General features: G+C 52.7%; 1 protein-coding gene across 8 annotated transcripts in view; it reads left to right on the top strand.

The window, feature by feature from the left end:
- Nucleotides 1-17188, top strand: part of Prdm16 (PR/SET domain 16) — a 320311-nt gene that overhangs the window by 149016 nt on the left and 154107 nt on the right. For 4 of the 8 annotated variants that reach the window (XM_029540246.1, XM_029540247.1, XM_029540245.1 and 1 more), the window contains exon 3: nt 9240-9290. The exons of 1 other annotated variant lie outside the window; for it this stretch is intronic. In XM_029540246.1, the coding sequence (XP_029396106.1) occupies nt 9240-9290 (51 nt within the window). The remainder of the gene's footprint in view (nt 1-9239; nt 9291-17188) is intronic. 3 more of the 8 variants (XM_029540250.1, XM_029540249.1, XM_029540248.1) reach the window with 1 other exon arrangement.

Raw genomic sequence — 17188 nt, 5'->3', positions numbered from 1 at the left:
GGAAAAGAAAGGAAAAGGAGAGAGGCAGGCAAAGAAGGGAGAGAACAAGGGAGGGAGAAAAGGGGGGAGGGAGAGAAAGAGGGAGGGGAGGAGGGAGGGGAGGAGGGAGAGGGAAGGAGAGAGAGGGAAGGAGGGAGGGAAGGAGGGAGAGAGGGAAGGAGGGAGGGGAGGAGGGAGAGGAAAGGAGGGAGGGAGAGAAGGAGGGAGGGAGAGAAAGAGGGAGGGAGAGAAGGAGGGAGGGAGAGAAGGAGGGAGGGGAGGAGAGAGGGAAGGAGGGAAGGAAGGAGGGAGAGAAGGAGGGAGGGGAGGAGGGAGAGGGAAGGAGGGAGGGGAGGAGGGAGAGGAAAGGAGGGAGGGAGAGAAGGAGGGAGGGAGAGAAAGAGGGAGGGAGAGAAGGAGGGAGGGAGAGAAGGAGGGAGGGGAGGAGAGAGGGAAGGAGGGAAGGAAGGAGGGAGAGAAGGAGGGAGGGGAGGAGAGAGGGAAGGAGGGAAGGAAGGAGGGAGAGAAGGAGGGAGGGGAGGAGAGAGGGAAGGAGGGAAGGAAGGAGGGAGAGAAGGAGGGAGGGGAGGAGGGAGAGGGAAGGAAGGAAGGAAGGAGGGAGAGAAGGAGGGAGGGGAGATGAGAGAGGGAAGGAGGGAGAGAAGGAGTGAGGGGAGGAGGGAGAGAGGGAAGGAAGGATACAAGGAGGCCATCCTGGTGCAGAAAGATTTCAGACAGCACGAAGCTTCCCTTACTTACACAAATTAGTCTCTTAGAACTCAAGAACATTTATAGCTAGCTACCTTCCGATTCCTGTCCAAGTCTGAATACTCCAGATTCCTCCTATAAATGCCACATCATTGAGTTCACCCTGGGCCCGGTGTAATGTCTGCCAGACTCACCTGTGCCCCTCTGTCTGAATGATTAGTGCTTTGCGGTGGCGAGGGAAGACCTTGTTGTATTAAGTGTTCTTATTACAGGACATCAACCATCATGAGCCTCTGGAGGTCACCGAGGCACAAGGTTATGGATGTGAGGAACATGCTGTCTGCAAGCTCGCCGCGTGCATGCGACCCCCGGTGCGGCTTTTAGACAGCCAGTCAGGTGGCCGCTGAAGAGTGTTTCCACGCACCTACTGGCCATGTCTGACACACTGGAGCCTCCACTCCACGAAGCTCCCGTCAGGTGCCTGTAGGGCTGCTTCCGCCAATGCTATTGGCGGTGGCTCAGGTTCCAGTGGTCCCCATCAGTGTCCGGGAGTCGCTGGTATCACAGACCATGACTATTTAGTGTCTCTGGGGCCTCATGCCTGGCTTGTCTCTGCTTCTGGATACCTTCTCTGCCTGTTGCCTTTCCCCTCTGGTGGGGCGACCAACTGCGCCAACCAGAACAGTCTAACCTCTGCTAGCCTTCACTGGGGTGGGTAAGAGCTGGTAGGGTAATAGCGAAGATGGAAGAGTCAGGATCAAGAGTCAAGGTAACCTTCGGCTCATTTGAAACTGACATCTCCCACCCTATGCCAAGTGTCCAGCACAGGAAGGCAGGGCGATCAGTTCTGTGGCAGCTGAGGTGAAGTGCCCACTCACTCCAGCTCCTCGTCTCCTACTGATTCTGTTCCCTTCTGGTCCTGGTCCTCAGCTTACTGCCTGGGAGGGAAGGGGCATGGGAACCTACCAAGCTAGACTCACCAATCTCCCCTTCCTGGGCTACGGCCTTTATCTAGATACCTTGGTGGCCAGGAGAGCCTTCATAGACTGCGGGTCCTCCTGACTCTTATCAGCCTCCTGGGAGGGCAGAGAGAGGGGCTGGGATCTCCAGAGCCTGTTGTGCCGAGAAACTCCTAAGCTGACCAGCAGCTATGAAGTGAAGCTGAGCAGAAAGGCTGCCTTCATGTGTCGGGAGGGATCACAGCCTTGGAGTGTGGCCCCTCCTTAGGGGAGAGCCAACCCCCTGATTGGAAAGCTGTATATTGAATGAGGCTCAGGAAGCCCTTCATTGGGCCAATCTGCATATGCCCCTCTTTTCAAAGGAACAGCTTTAGGGTTGGGAAGTCTGAGAGAACTCTTGCAATTACCACCCCCCCCCCCAGTGGGTGGCCAGCCCAGGCCTCCTTCTGGCCTGCTGAAGATGATGCCAGAACACGTTAACAGGGTAGCCTTTAGGTGGCTGGGAGCAGAGGGGGATTTCTTTCCCATCTGGTCCTTTTTGGGGGGAGATGAGATGTTTCTATAGAAACTCTGTGCTAGCATATGCTGGGTGAGCTGAGGTCATAGGCCAGGGCTGGACCACACCATCTTGCTGCAGTATCCCTCAGGTCACCATCACCTATGCTGCCTCTCTTGGGGCCTTCACTGGACTCGTGGCAGGGTTCACAGTATTGTCCTCTGCCCTGACTCCACAAAAGTGCTGTGCAGATGTGAGAAGGCTCTTTTGCCTCTGTGAGCTGTTTCCCTCTCCTCCATCTGATGGAGTCTCTCAAACAGCCTCCATCTCTAGCCCCAGGAAAGCTAGACAGATTCCTGTTAGTAGTGGGACAAAGCGCACCAGAGCACACCACACATGAGGTGAATGAGAAAGACTCTCATAGCTGACCAGGGAAGCTAGCGGCAACCCAGAACAGCATGGATATGCAGCCCCCATCCCTACAGACCTTCCTTACCCCGTGCCTCTACCATCTGTCTGGCCCAGCTTCATCTCTGCCACCTGTCACACCGTCAGTATCCACCTGTATTTGTTCTCAGTAAAACCCAGATTCCCCGAGCCAAGACTCCAGGCCTTCTGGCCAGGCAGCCCCTCTGTCTCCTTGGGAAGGAGCTCTTCACACTGTTCCACCTTTGCTGGTTCTCAGTTCCACGCCATCCCTGCTCATCCCCACCTCAGGATCCCTAAATCAAGAGGAACCCAGGCTCACTGGCCCTTACCCAAGGCTTTCTCTACTGTTAATGTTCTGAGTATAGAGAAGGAGCGACTGTTTGGTGTGTTATGGTGTGACTCCAAGTCACTTTCTGCGAGCCAGTGTAGACAGAGGTACTCCATGACTGCCCACAGATAAGGCTAAGAAGGCACAGTAGCCCAAGACAGACAGAGACCTTATAACCCGCGTATCTGATCCGTCTGTAATAGGCAGCCACAAGCACTAGGCAGCCTCTCCTGGACGAGGTGTCCCGACAGTATGATCACACACCCAGAACTGCCCGCGAACAGAGTGTTCTTGGATCATCTGAGAGCAGCCAACCCGTGCCCAGGTTCTGGGTCTGCACCACTGTGCTGGCCAGGCCGCACAAGACAGGCCTGTGCCTGAGGGAAAATGGTTGGGCTCACAGCAAAGACCCACTGGCCCCAACAGGCCGTGAAAGAGGGCCGAGCACAGCCCATCTAAGTCGTGATGGGTATGGGATTTGGGTTCTACCACACCCTTCACGGGGAGTGGGTTTCATTGGAGACTTCTGAGAAAATCACCACCTCTCCTCACACAGAGCTAGAGACCAGGAGACCCAGGGTTTGGGGCCAAATAGGGGGGCTTTAGAAAGTAAAATGATGGTGGCATTCTCTAGGCACTGGTCTCTCAGAAGGAACCCCGGAGGGGGAATGGGGGTGGGAAATGCCCCAGAGGAGAGGAGGGCTGGCTGAGTGCAGACAGGCAGACAAGCGTGGAGACCTCTCTGCATTTCAGGGATGGTCCTCTGCTGCCTGAAGTCCTCTGCTGCTGTGCTAGACTGTGTAAATATTTTTCTTAGGAGGAAAGAGAGCCTCCATTCATTAGACAGCTCTCGCTTGTAGGAACTGAGAAGTATCTGTTTAGGCATAAAAGCTAAAAACAGTGTCTACTGCTCTTAAAAAAAAAAAAATCATCTCTGCAGCTCAAACACCGCCAAGCTGTTTTTTTTTTTTTCTTTTTCAAACGCAATAAATAAATAAATATGACCCCACTCTCCCAGCTGAGAGCTCAGGAGTTTGTGTCAACACGGCCGGATCCTTTGCTCTGGAAGCCAGTGCTGGCCTGGGGATTCAGAACCTCTCCGGGTTCCCACTAGAACTGCCAACGGGAAGTGTCCCAGTTCAGTGCTGGCCAGCACGCCAGCCAGCTAAGGGGAGTGTCCCTCTCCTAGGGAGATCCGGACAGGCGTCAGGTGTGGAACCTATCCGAAGGGAGGGACACATGGCTGTTTTCTTCAGATGTGTCTGACCACCCTCTCTGTCCCTGCAGAGCCCGTGCAGCACAGGAACAGAGGCCCACACTCTGATGCTCCCTGCCCTCAAGCATCTCCTTTGCTCCCCCCTCTGCTTTCCCCCTGACTGTTTCCCAATGACCATGCCTACATGTTGCCACCCCTGGGCTCTCGCATGAAGGAGACTCGTCTCAGAAGTGTCAGACAACCCAGGAGATGGCCAACTGCTGGTGTCATCATAGTCTCCCTTGATGGGGCTCCCGTACCCCTTAGAGCTGGCAGAACGAATGTCCTGACTGTAAGATGCTGGTATGGGAAGAACATTGAGGGTGAACATTACTCTTTAAGAGCCTCGCCTCCCAGACTCTGGTGACAGCTCGGTGGTCAGTGAAGCGTTTTTCTGCACAGATAGGAAGACCTGAGTTTGGTCAGAGCTCACTGACCAGCCAGCCCAGCTGAGTTAGTAAGTTCCAGGCCAATGAGAGACTCTATCAGCGGTATCCATTAGCCTCAGAATACATGTATGTATATGTCCTGTCATCCAGAAAGAGGCAACACGAGGTGGTTCCTCTCCAACAGCTACCTGGGTTTAAATCAAGGTAGCCCCATGTGGTCCCATTCTTTAGCAGAAAACCCTGCTGTAAGGACAGGCCCCGAAGTGGTCAACGCTACTGCTGACAGAGGAGGTCAGCAGCCACCATTCCTTATCTCTGCCCCCTAACAACCCAGAGCTCTGGAGCCCACAGCCTCCTCTAGTCAGCAAGCAAGGCTCAGAGCCAGGATAGGATGCCTGGGAGTCTCTGTCAGCACCCCCTTAAAAACAAACACCGTGCCCTTCTTCCCACCCAGAAAAGATCCTACAGTCAGCTTCCCGATGGTTCTAGGCTTAAACAAATCCCTGAATCCTGAGAAAGGACTTCAAAACAGAGATGGAAGAAATATGGGCTACAGAGGCTTAGGCTATGTGCAAAGACCAGGCGACTGCTCAGAGCAAGCCCGGACCATGCTCCCAGTCTGGCTTGTCTGGCTTTGGAGTAGCCTTGTGTTGGGACCCCCGCTGGCTTCCTCTCATAAGTCTGCTCCCAGATTCTTTGAAGGGAGAGACGCCTTCTGGGATCCATTTGTGACACCAAACAGAAAGTCGGCCCCCGTGGGGGACATGCCAGAGTTTCAGAGCTGTGAGCCTATGAGATGCCTGTATGTATGTGTGTACTCGTCACCAACCTCTTGGAGAACAGAGGGTATTTATTTTAAGAGTCAAAAAAGATGTTTTGAGCAACCCCACTTAGCTAAATCCTGGCACTGGTACCCGAGAGAGAAGCGAAATGCCGCAGGTCAAACCTCGTTTTTTTGGCTAAAATGTTCTATCAAAACACACCTAATACTTCTGCTGGGGTGCGGGGGAGACGTTGAGAGCCTCGGGCAGCCACTGCCAGCGATCAGCAAGCCAGCAGTGCGTACGCCGAGGCTGAGCTAGCAACATAAAGAGGGTTTTCAGTAAACGGCAGACCAGTCAGGGAGGAAGCCAAGGCTGAGAGGCTCCGGAGTGCGTCCGGCAGTTTCTCCACCCAAGGTCAGCCGCGGGTGAGGAGGCCTCATTAAAGATATTTCTACCTGGCAAGGCTGGTATTAAACCAAAACCCGGCTCAAACCTCCCCTTGCAGGAGGGCTCTGGAAACTCATGAGGTGCCAGCTTCCTCTGAGGGTGTGATGCTCCGTGCCCCAGTGACTAAAGAAGCCTGCCATGTGGTACTTCCTGATCCTTAGCAGATCTCAGTCCAAGCTTGTATGCCCCGTAGCTCAGTAAGCATCTATTCAAAGTGTGTGTGAAGAGGCCAAGGAACAGAGCCCCAGCCCCTGTCCCAAGGCCAGCCAGACCCTGTGACCTCGGACGCACAAGGCTGTTTGTTCCCTCTTACTTGGTGACTCTTGAAGAGTTGGGGATTAGGTTGTAGGTGTTCCTGTATGGTTGCAAATTCTAGGGTAGGTAGGAGCCATTGCCACAGCTGTGCCGACTCCTCTGGGAGTGAAGGAGCCCACAAGGACATAACAGATAGGTTATCTCATTTGGCTATTTCTTAGCCTCTGGTGTGATTGCACTCAACCATAGGTCCATTGAAACACAGTTTCTATTCCACTAAGTTAAAGGATGGCAGGCAGGTTGGGAGAAGGCTGTGTGGCCACGCACAAGCCATCTTGGTAGAGCTGCTGAGCATATTAGCCACTCTTGCACAGCGTGAAGCAGGCTCAGATCTCCAGACACAAGCCTTTTCCTCTTAGAAGGAAGGAATCTCTCTTAAAAAAAAAAAAAAAATCTCTCAGAGACGGCCATACACTCCGGAATGGTGAATGCGATCAGGAGCAGGTGATAAGCCCCTCCCGGGGAGCCCCGTTGGCTGCTGGTGCCCTTGCAAGTATCTGAAGCTTGACTGAGCACACAGAGAGCTAAGCAGGCAGGTATGCAAAGGCACAGTTCTGGCCTTGGCTCTACACTTATCAGTAACACAAGCTGCAGTTTTCCTGTCAGGAGGCTTAGCTGGGACAGGAACACCCCCTTACTCCTAAAGATTCCTTGGAGATGGGGTGGGCCATCTCTTCCAGTAAATATCTCCTCTTTCTTGAAGTAGCAGAACAGTCAGAGGCACCTCATACCCCACCCTATGTCCCAGTCCTCTTCAGTGTCAAGCACTGCGTTGACATCGGTGTGTTGGTACAAGGTGACTGTGGAATGCCACCAAGCAAGCTCCTTAGACTGGTCCTAAAACATCACATGGTCTCCTGTGACCTGTCTGCTGACAGGTTCAGCAAACACTGCATACTCTCAGGGACTTTGAAAGCAAGCGCAAGTGTGTGTGTGTGTGTGTGTGTGTGTGTGTGTGTGTGTGTGCGCGCGCGCGCGCGCGTGCGCGTGCACATGCCCCTGAAGCCTGGGACCCTAAGAAAGGATCCTAACAGTGGAGTAGACCAGTAGAACATCCAGCTAGGACTGGCATCTCAGGATTCCTCATGCTAGTAAGCTAATGGAGTTTGGAGATATGCACTAGGTTTGGGACAGTGCCTGCTCCTTATTGAACGTATAGATAGGGCACAGTTTCCACAAGTGGCATCTTCCCCATGGCTCCTCACTACCTGCCTGCATCTCCCCTTCTCACTGTAAGGCAACCTTTACCAATTTTCTCCTTCTGACTGAAGCCAGGCCATTGAAAGCCAAGAGAGCTGATGGCCTGCAGGAATGGCACACCCTGCCCTGGGTGAGCTGCAACACAGAACTACCACCCTGCATGTATTTAACAAAGAGGTCTCCATCCCTGCTGGGAACAGCACCCAGGGTACAGATTTACACAGACTGTGTCTGTGTAGCAGGAAGAGGCCTCCTAGGGTAAACTTTGCCTCCAGTGCATGAGTGGGAAAGGGGCCTTTCTAGGGTTCACTGGTCAGTTTCAGTGTATCCTCCTGTCTAGATTTATAGGGTCCCTTCCAACCTCCCTGGCTTTGAGAGAGGCGAGAAACCATAGGCGGTGCACAGGCGCAACTGTCCACAGCTCAGCTCCGACCGGTTTCTGTGGCTGAATCCGGCCAGGCTGAGCAGAGCCCATCACTGGTCACTGACAGAGAGAGCCTCCTCTGAAGGCCTGAGTCTTGCATGGTGTTCACCTTGCTTAGAGTCACTTTCCAAACCACACTTTCAGGATTTATTAAAAGAAACATCATAAAATTCCCAATGGGTTAGAATTTCCCAACGTTTAGAGTGTGACCTCTTGTTATTACAGCTGAGCCCAGGCAGAGCCTGTTTGGCACGCCACACTTTGGTTCCCTGTCCGGCCTGCACAGGCACACATGGGCACCTCAGGGAAGTGTGAAGGGAGGGAAGGAAAGCCCACGGGCCTGACACCACTCCTCGTTGTATTTTTCAAGTATGGTTTTCCATCTTGGCTCCTATTCTCATGGAAGTGACATTATAATTTACGAACATGAGTCTATGTGCTTCCAGTCCAGAAGGGGAAAAGAAAGTCCGTTCTCTACCACTCCTTTGTCGTTTGTCAGTCTGCTTAGCTTCGGCACGTCACGCATGCCAGCCCTCTGGAGCGGGGCTGGCAGCTTTCTGAGAGGCTATGTGGGGTAAGATGCCACAGCTGTGCAGACACTAGCAGAGGAAAGCTGTAAGGGGAGGCTCTGGATCCAAGGCTGGGGGTCTCCCTCCTCTTCTGCCAGATGTGTCTGTGAGGCTCTATGCTACTCACAGCTGGATAGGGAGGGTGTTCAGAGGTTCACCAGGCGCCTTCATGATGTCCGGCACCACAACGAAGAGGTGCTCACATATGCTGCAACAAACCTTCTTCCTCCCCAGTGCATGTCACATAATCACAGAGCGGTGACACTCTGCTGTCTCAGACTCAGACGGGGTCCTGTGTTGTCCCCTGTGTCTCTGCTGTCTCTTAAAGCAGAGCTGAACTCATTTTCCACTCCCACCCGGAGCTCTGCCTGCTAAGCCAAACTGGAATCCCAGGAGGTGAGGGCCATGCCTGAAGCCTAACTCACCCGTTAGGTGCAGCCCAGAGCAGAGCCATTTCTACACATGTTCTGCTTGGGTTTCTGGCAGAGCTTGGTCTGCTGTCCCTTTCAAGGTCTGCGCTCCCTGCTTGTTGCAACCACAGGCGGCCTGCCCTGAGATGCTGCAATGCCAGACCTCAGTCTGTGAGGTGGGTTCTCACACATAGACCATGGGTTCTCAACAGAGCAACACCACAGACCCAGGCCGATGGAGGACCCCCGTTTAGCATAAGGGCATTAAGCAAATGATCAAGGACACACAAATTCACTTTGCTTTTCATGGTGGATGTGATGTGACTAGCTATATGAGTCTGCCACGTGAGGGAGGAAAGGGCTAACCTGGTCTACAATTCCAGGCAGACCAGGTTAGCCCTTTCCTCCCTCATGTTGCTTCAGGATATGTTATCACAAACTAAAAGTTTTCCATGAGATCTTGACTTTGTCCTGACAGGGACATTGATCTGCCTATGGTTCAGAGCCCTCTAACGCTTGAAGGCCACTCCTGTCAGTCACTAACTGCCCTTTCCAATTGCTTTGCAGCAGATGCTGACGGATACAGAGGTGTCATCCCAGGAGAGCTGCATCAAAAAGGTAGGCAAGCACACCTTCACTGCCGTCACCCCAGCACCCTTTCACGCAGTTCCTGGTGGGGCGACTGTGTGGTCTCAGTTGTTTCTGAACTACAGGGGACAGACACAGTCCAAGAGCAGAGTGTTATCACACGCACACGCACATGCACTATATGGATGCTGTTAGGGGAGACGCTCATTTTCAAGGTGTGACCAAGGGAGTATCACCTCAGCAAGCACACCCAGCTCTTGGGAACAGAGGAGAACCCTGTGCCTGTGAGAATGGCTACAGGCTATGCAGACACATGGAAGCCAAATAAAGGCAGGTTGTGTTTATTTAACTATCTTCAGTGGATACTCACATGAAAAGAATACCGGGGGTGGGGGCGCGCGGATTCAACAGATCCTTGTGCGGTGCTCTTAACTCCCAAAGAGGACTCCAGCGTCAACTTTAAGTAAGCAAACCATTAGGCAAGAGAAAAAGCATCAACTGGGTATTGTCTACGCCTTTCTGGATGGTGATGGATCATAGCTGGTTGACAGATACGGCTCTGAGAGACCCAGAGACAGAGAGAGAGCTCTGCAGAGGGAACGACCCAGATGTCCCAGGGACACGCAACATGCAGAGGTGCGAGCGAGAGTTTACACTGTAGTCTGTGTAGTAGCAAGGAGATGCTCAGCTTTGGAGCCTCCCTGAGCTCACGCACCAGGTGCTGCATGCAATGCGCATGTGCACTGGGAGCTGCTCAGCTCTGGAGCCTCCCTGAGCTCAAGCACCGGGTGCTGCATGCAATGCGCATGTGCACAGGAAGACACTCACGTGCACATGCTCAGACAAGCATCTTATCCTGTGTTCAGGATCTTCCCATGGAGACGCCCAGGAACAAAAGCGGACACAGAGCTCCGTTTATACTCATCCCTACCTGGACGTGGTGGGAGTCTTAGCTGGGGCTGCTGCGTAGGCTCCTGCATCAGCACCACGCTGTCCACCGTGTTATTCACCTGGAGTCTTGCACTTGAGGGTCCCCGCCACTCAAGTGAGCAGACAAGCTCAATGGGTAGTAGGCTAGGCATGTGGGCAGAGCTCTCTGCCAGGGTTAGGACCTGTCCTCCAAGGCAAACCTCGGCAGCATTTAGGGGTGGGGCGTGGGTGGGAAGTTTTGACAGTGGCCCTTTCTCCCTTTCCTTCCTCCATCTCTCCCCGCTACCTTTTACCTGTACCAAGGATCAGATCCTCATTTCCCTCTTTGCCTCTTTGGATAAATTTGTGTTTTCTGAAAGGAGCAGGGTAGGGGCTGAAGCATAATTCCTTAACTCAAGGATTGTGGAGTCGTGAAGCACAGTCCTCTCCATGCCACAGGAGTGTGGCATTCACAGAGACCACCTTGGGGAAAGGTGGACTCTTGAGGACCCATCCAGCCTGGGTAGAAAGGATAAAGCAGGAGGTCAGAGGTCAGAGGTCTAATTCAAATGTAAAGGGCGGGGAAGGAAAGGTGCTGGATGCGCTGCTCTTGAGTGGAAACGGGATGGGATGAGCCTGGCCACTCTCCTCTTGCTCTGGGGTGGGAGGGTGGCCCTGCTGTTTGTGATTTGAGCTCTTTTTCCCTCCCCCTCTATAAAATGTGGTTTCCATGGGGCCCTGTCTAACCTGGTCTCAGGTTATTCTGAGAGCCACTCAAGTTTTAGGTACTCTACAGCCAGAGACCAACCCATTGGAAGCTTGGGTCGCAGGGCTGCCTCGATGGCAGGTCCTGTGATGGCTTTGAAGCCACAGGCCAGGCTGAGTGAGAGTCTGTCTCAGAGCATCTGTGGGTCAGCACCAGAGCATGGAGAGAACCGGGCTGGCTGGCTGCCTCCCCGCAGGTTTCTCACAGCTCAGCCCAGCCCTCTTCCCCCTTCTGCCCTACTAGAGGAGGTTGGAGGCTGATGCTCTGAGGGGGTTAGGGGCTGAGGAGCTGCTGCAGCATACGCGGGGGCTGCTGAACAGGACAGTGTCAGGCATCCACAGCATTTGGGCATTGTCTGCTTCCCCAGGGTCACAGGAGAGGAACTAAAACCTAATCTGAGGTCTGGAGCTGAGTGGTGGCAGATGAAGGGACTGAACTGGAGGTGGGAGTTCTGAGCTAGTCGCAGAGGGGTCACAGGTGCCTCTGAACTTTCATCTAGCTGGAAATGTCTGCTTCGCCAGCAGTTTGTCCCTTAAAGCTGTGGTTGGTGTAGACTCGTGCCTTTTCCTTGCTGAGGCCACGGCACACCCACGATGAAGCCAGTGAGTTCCTGCTGTCTAATTTTGTAGTGTGGGTCACCTGAAGGAAGTCTTGCACACTGGTATTAAAGATGTGATAGGGGATCGTGGGGCAAAGAGGCATGTGGAGGCTGTGTGGCCTTGGGCTGGTCAGTGGCCCTCTCTGGGCTTCATCTATTTCCTGCCGTCTGTCAGCTTCTGGGAAACGTGGTAGATTGGAGCATCAGAGGAGAGGTTACCACAGAGGTACTGTACTCTTCTTAATTTATTCAGAATTTACAGAAGAAGGAGCTTAGGATCAGACGAGCATGGCTACATGTGGGTCAGCTGTGTCAGGTTCACATCCAAGACTACAAGCCTGCACTAAGCGAAGCTCCGGCTGGCCCAGTCTGTCTCCTCTCTCCATTCCCTCCCCTTGGTCCCTCCCTGGACCTGGTCTCCTGCTCACCCCCATTAATCCTTCTGTCTCTTACCATCAGCATTCCTGTGGGCCCCATTGTCCCCAACATAGTGGCCTCAGGCCCTCAGCCTCTGTGCCTGTGTTCCAAACTTCCAGTGCCCAAAGCCCGGTGCCATCTCTGCTCCTGTCCTCCGTGCCCTCGGGGCATGTCACCTGAGCTTCTCCAGAAGTCACTTTGACTGTGGTTGGATCCAGCCACGCCTCTTCCCACACTGGAACCCAAGACCTCTGGGGCTGCCCCTCTGCCAGCGACTCTATTTAGTCTGTTTATTTAGAGGGAAGCCCGGGGGCTCCTGGAGAGCAAACATCTGCGGGAGATAATCTAGCGAGCTGTCCATCCATCACTCGGCCGCCCGGCTCCCTGGAGAGCACGACGGAGCCCGTAATAAAAAGGCCGGGAGAAGAGGCTTTGGGGACGAATAAAGAGCCGTGTTAAGGGCTCGCAGAAAATGGATGGAAGACATTATTAAGGCTCAATGGCCGCCTTATCAAAATCCAATAGGATAGACATTTGGCAAAGGCTTAAATTTATTCTTTGACTTTCTGGAGGGTTTGAATTTATCCGTTAACAAGAGTGTAGTCCACCCGGGGAGATGGTATCAGCCGAAGGAATTTTGATTCAATCTCCTCAGTGATATGAAAAGGGAAACACAGAGCCCCACAGCCTTTCCCTTTGTCCACTTTATCTTGTTTTCTTTCAGCGTCTTGCAAAGGAAGGAGGTGTTAATACAGGGCGACTGGGGAGAAAACACAAATGAAAGGAAGTGACCCTTTTTTTCTCCTGCGTTTTTATTTCCACCTTTCTCTCTGCTCCCTCTCCGCCCCCAAATAAAGAAATCAGGGATTTGTACCCTTCAGACTGGGACTCGGGTCCTGGAAAAGGCCCAGCCAGCATTCCTAGTCCATGGTGGGAGGCATGGAAAGAGTAAAAACTAAATCGAGAGGGTCAGCGCCGGGTCCATAAATCTCTTCCAGTTATTATTTCGTACAAAATGCTACAGGTCATAAAAGCCGCCTGATAGCCCTCGAGTGGTTCAAACAGGATGATTGATTGATGTTTACGAAAATCTGTGAAATGGTTATTTGGGTGTTAGACCCGTAGCCTCTCCCACTGGGCTCGGGGACCTTTTTCCCATAGTCTGACTGTGGATGAGCCACCTCTGGTGACCGGAAGCCCAGAGGCCTCATGGCTCACGGAGGATGACTGGAGCCAGGGGTGTGAACTCAGCCTGCCTGAGGAAGAGGCAGCCTGGGCAGCGGGGGCCGCTACCAAGTGGCTTTTGTGCAGCGATTATTTGGATGTCACACATCCAAGATCTAAACAGGACCACAACCGTTTGCCTCCGTAGACTGTTTCTTCACAGGGAGGCGGGGATGGGTTTATGTTGTTCCTATGTGGCTGGAGGGTGAGGCGGTGGGCAGACACACACGCTGGGGCTCTGCAGCAAGGCTCTGACCCGCAGGTCAGGGTCTGGCCGGCATTATTGGAACCGGAAGGAAGGCTCTGTGCCACCACGCATAGCTTGGCCATCCTGGGTTATGCTAAGAGCTTTCACTAGTGAGCTTAGAAACCTCTTCTTCATCTGCCCTTACCAGCCAGCTGGCAACCCATCAAGGCGCATAACTATACTGCAGTTTTGGTTTTTATTTTTTCTACACACTCTCTTTATAACCTCTCCAAAAAAAAAAACAAAAAAAAAAAAAAACAAAAAACCAGAAACCAGAAACAAAACAAAAACACCACTAACACAGCAAACGCCGCAATCGAAATTATTAATTTGCATATGGGATCAGTTATGTCTTTATGAAATCAAAGTGTGTTTGGCTGCCCCGGAGACAGCTCCGAGTTGATTTTGATAATCTCGGGCTGAATAGACTTGCCTCGTTGCAGTAAGCCAGGGACAAAAGGCTGGACAGTGGTTGAAAGCCCTTTGAGGACATGTCTCTCTTTCCATTGTTCTGGGGTTGCTGATAAAAGAACCGGGAGTCCATTAATTCAGTGAATGAGCATATAGCAAAGTCAGTCCCCTCTTGAGAACAATAATGTTGAGGTCAGCTTCAGTTGCCAGGGAAACTAAGTACTCCTAAGAAGTTTGCATCCTTGATTTTGCTGAATCAAAGGCTGCAAAGTGAGGAGGTGTTACACTGCGCCAAGACAGCAGAAAGTCGGGAAGGACTGCCTCCAAGGGTCCCTGTCTCCTGAGGGGCCCGGGCCACTGGCCTTGGGACCCTCCGTAGCTCTTTGAAACCAGCCTACGTCTGGCTTGAGAGGCCCCATCTAGAATTCACTCCAGAGATAGGCAGAAAGCTGTCTGGGGGAAGGGCTGCGGCGGGGAAGCTTGGGGGGNGGGGGGGCGGTTGGACTCTGACCTTATCCCTCTGCGGCACTTGAACTAGCTTCTTAGGGCAGGGCCTCGAACTGTGGCCCCTTTGCAAGCCGATAAGGGTGACTAATGACCCGTTAGCGTGGCCCCGGGTGAGTTACGAGCAGCCCCGAGCTTGGTGATGACTGTAGTAAGCGTACCTCCTGAGCTGAGGTGATGTTGATTACCCCCACCCCCCACCAGAGGCTCCCTTAAATCAGCTCGAACCATCAGATTAGGTGGGCAGAAGTGCAGCTAATTAATTTCCTGGCGGTAATTTATTACCTGCTCCCGTGGGTGTTGTCTCCAGGGCCCTGCATGTTGGATGAAGGCTGAGACAGTACTCAACCAACTGGAGGCACACAGGGTTTGGATCAGGCCGGGGGCTGGGGGGGGGGAACCTGTGTTTATTTCTACCTTTCTGTGAGAAATGTCAGGTTTTGCCTTCTCAGAAACCTCTTTGTGGCACCCATGAAGGATCTGTGGGGAAGTCTCTAGGTAAAGGTCCTAGAGGAGGTCAGGAGTGGCGCCGAGCAGTGGGAAAGCTGCCCGAGCCTACCCTCCCTGGGTTTCTATCAGGGAAGGGAGACCAAGTGTCCCTAGGGACTCTTCTCTGGCCTCAGAAACTGTCAGCAGAGAGACGGGCCCCTTCCTCTGGAGGCCTGGAGAAGGAGACATTATCCTTCAGTTCATCCCCATCCAGGAACCCCACTCTTGCTTCAAAGCCCTTGGCTTTGAACTTTGAAATTGTGACCATATCGTCCCCCTCTGAAAACAGTACATCATACAGGCCTAGTTTTCTTCAAAGCCTGGGGAGTGAGTTGGGTCTGGAGGGAGCAGCATGCACTGCTCTGGAGTGGACAGGTTGGGCAGCAGGGACCATGGCAACTTCTCCATAGAGGTGAGAGAAGGTCAGGGGGCTTGTCTGAACTCAGGAGGCATCTCCAGGGCGGAGATCCATCTGCAGAACAGAGTTCACAGTGCCCAGCCTCACAGCAAACCTGCATCTGTGTGCATACAGGTGACCCTTGGGAGGGTTCTCAGACCCTGTCACTGTCACCCAGGCAGCCCTTGAGAGAGAGAGAGTACTGGGGAAGACAGCCAAGTGGCGTGGCCTCTCCCGCACCTGGATCTAAGCAGGATTTATTGGGTGCATTACTGGCTTTATAGGAGCCAGATGGAAGCGTCAATAAAGTCGGTCCATAATCTTCAGGTGTGTGCAATACTGAGTTAATTAAATTGTGCTGAACTATTAGGAGAGAAATATATATTGGCTGGAGATTCTCATTAGGCTCTTCTGCCCTAAACACACAGTACCAGACTCAGCCAAGCCCAGAGTCTTAGGCCTTGATAGGGAGGGTCAGCTGTGGCCTTCATCCCTTCAGACACCTGTCTGTTGTTTCTGTCATCAGCATGCACGATGTGAAGACATTCTGAGTACTGGACAGACAGGGGTATCGTGTTCCCTGGGCAGGGATGGTTCTCAGCTTGAGCACCACAGATACCTTGAACACTTTCCTGCAGCTGATCATTTTGTCAGTGTCCTGATATCTGACAGGGCTGCATCCCTGGAGGAACATCTCACAACAGGATACAAATGTTGAGTCTGTTTCCTCCTTGTGGTGCCGACTACGCCTCCTAGGCCTCACAGACAGCTTCTGGGGACCATTGCGAGTATCAGAAGCCGCATCCTCCTGTATTTGTGTGTTGAGGGCAGAGCCTCTTAGTGCGTTGCCTCCGAGTAGGATTTGGGTGGGCCCCAGAACCTCAGAGATGGGAAGCTTCCCTGGACAGCAGCTATCTGGTTGGTGGGAGGTCTCTGGAGAAGGCAGGCCATTGTGGAAAGCCGTCTCATCCCTTCACTTCCAGAACCTTCTGTTAGAGAGAACACCTGCCCTGGGTTCAGGGAGGGTAGCCTCGGGTAAGGGCTGCCCAGTCCTGGGAGAAGGCATGAGCCCACTGACACCCTGAAAGTATTTCTGCTTGCTGATTCCTCTAGGGCAGCTGTTCTCAGCCTTCCTAAGGCTGTGGTGACCCCCAACTATAAAGTTATTTTGTTGTTACTTTTTAACTGTAATTTTGCTGCTGTTAAGGATTGTAATGTAAATATCTGGCATGTAGGATATCTGATACAACCCAAAGGGGTCATGACTCCTCAAGTTGAGAACCAGTGTTTTATAGGGGTAGCATTGGCTTCTGCATCCGTCCTTGATACTCTTGTTCTGAGGGGTCCCCTGCACAGCTGCCACAGCTGTCCCAAGGTCCAAGCTCTACCTTGTAGGGCACATCTATGCTTTTCCTGGGCCACAGTGGGGGCAGGAAAACAGTGTGAAGACAAACAGACAGACAAGCAGGCAGACAGACAAACATGTGGACCTGTGGGTGAAGCCATCTGCAGATGAGCATACAGCAGGATCTATATCTGTCATACTGGGCTTAATGAGAAAAGGGGCAGAATGATCAGAGGGGAAGGGGCAGGGCACATAGGCTGGTCAGAGCTGGAGACTTTAGGGATATGACAAGAGATTCCAGGTAGTATCCAAATGTTCAAACCTAGAGAAGGTTTTACTCAGAATTAGCCAGAAGGCAAGACCGAATTCTGGTCAGTTACAATGTATCAATGTATCAACATTATATAAGCATTGGCTTATTATTGACTGTGACAGGTATGACCGAAGCCCTAACAAGGATGGTGTGTTAACTGTCAGGAAAGCCCTGGTCGGGGCTGGAGCAGAGCCGTGTGCAGCTGTGTACGTGGTCTCATGTTTCCATAAACCAAAACTTGTTTAAAAAGGGGGGAGGGAGGAGTCTTCATTTTCTTTTAAAAGTTTTAAGAGTTGGGGAGGTGGCTC

Source organism: Mus pahari, chromosome 6 (genome assembly GCF_900095145.1).
Source record: "Mus pahari chromosome 6, PAHARI_EIJ_v1.1, whole genome shotgun sequence".
NCBI lineage: Eukaryota > Metazoa > Chordata > Mammalia > Rodentia > Muridae > Mus > Mus pahari.
This window is presented reverse-complemented; position numbering and strand designations above follow the sequence as displayed.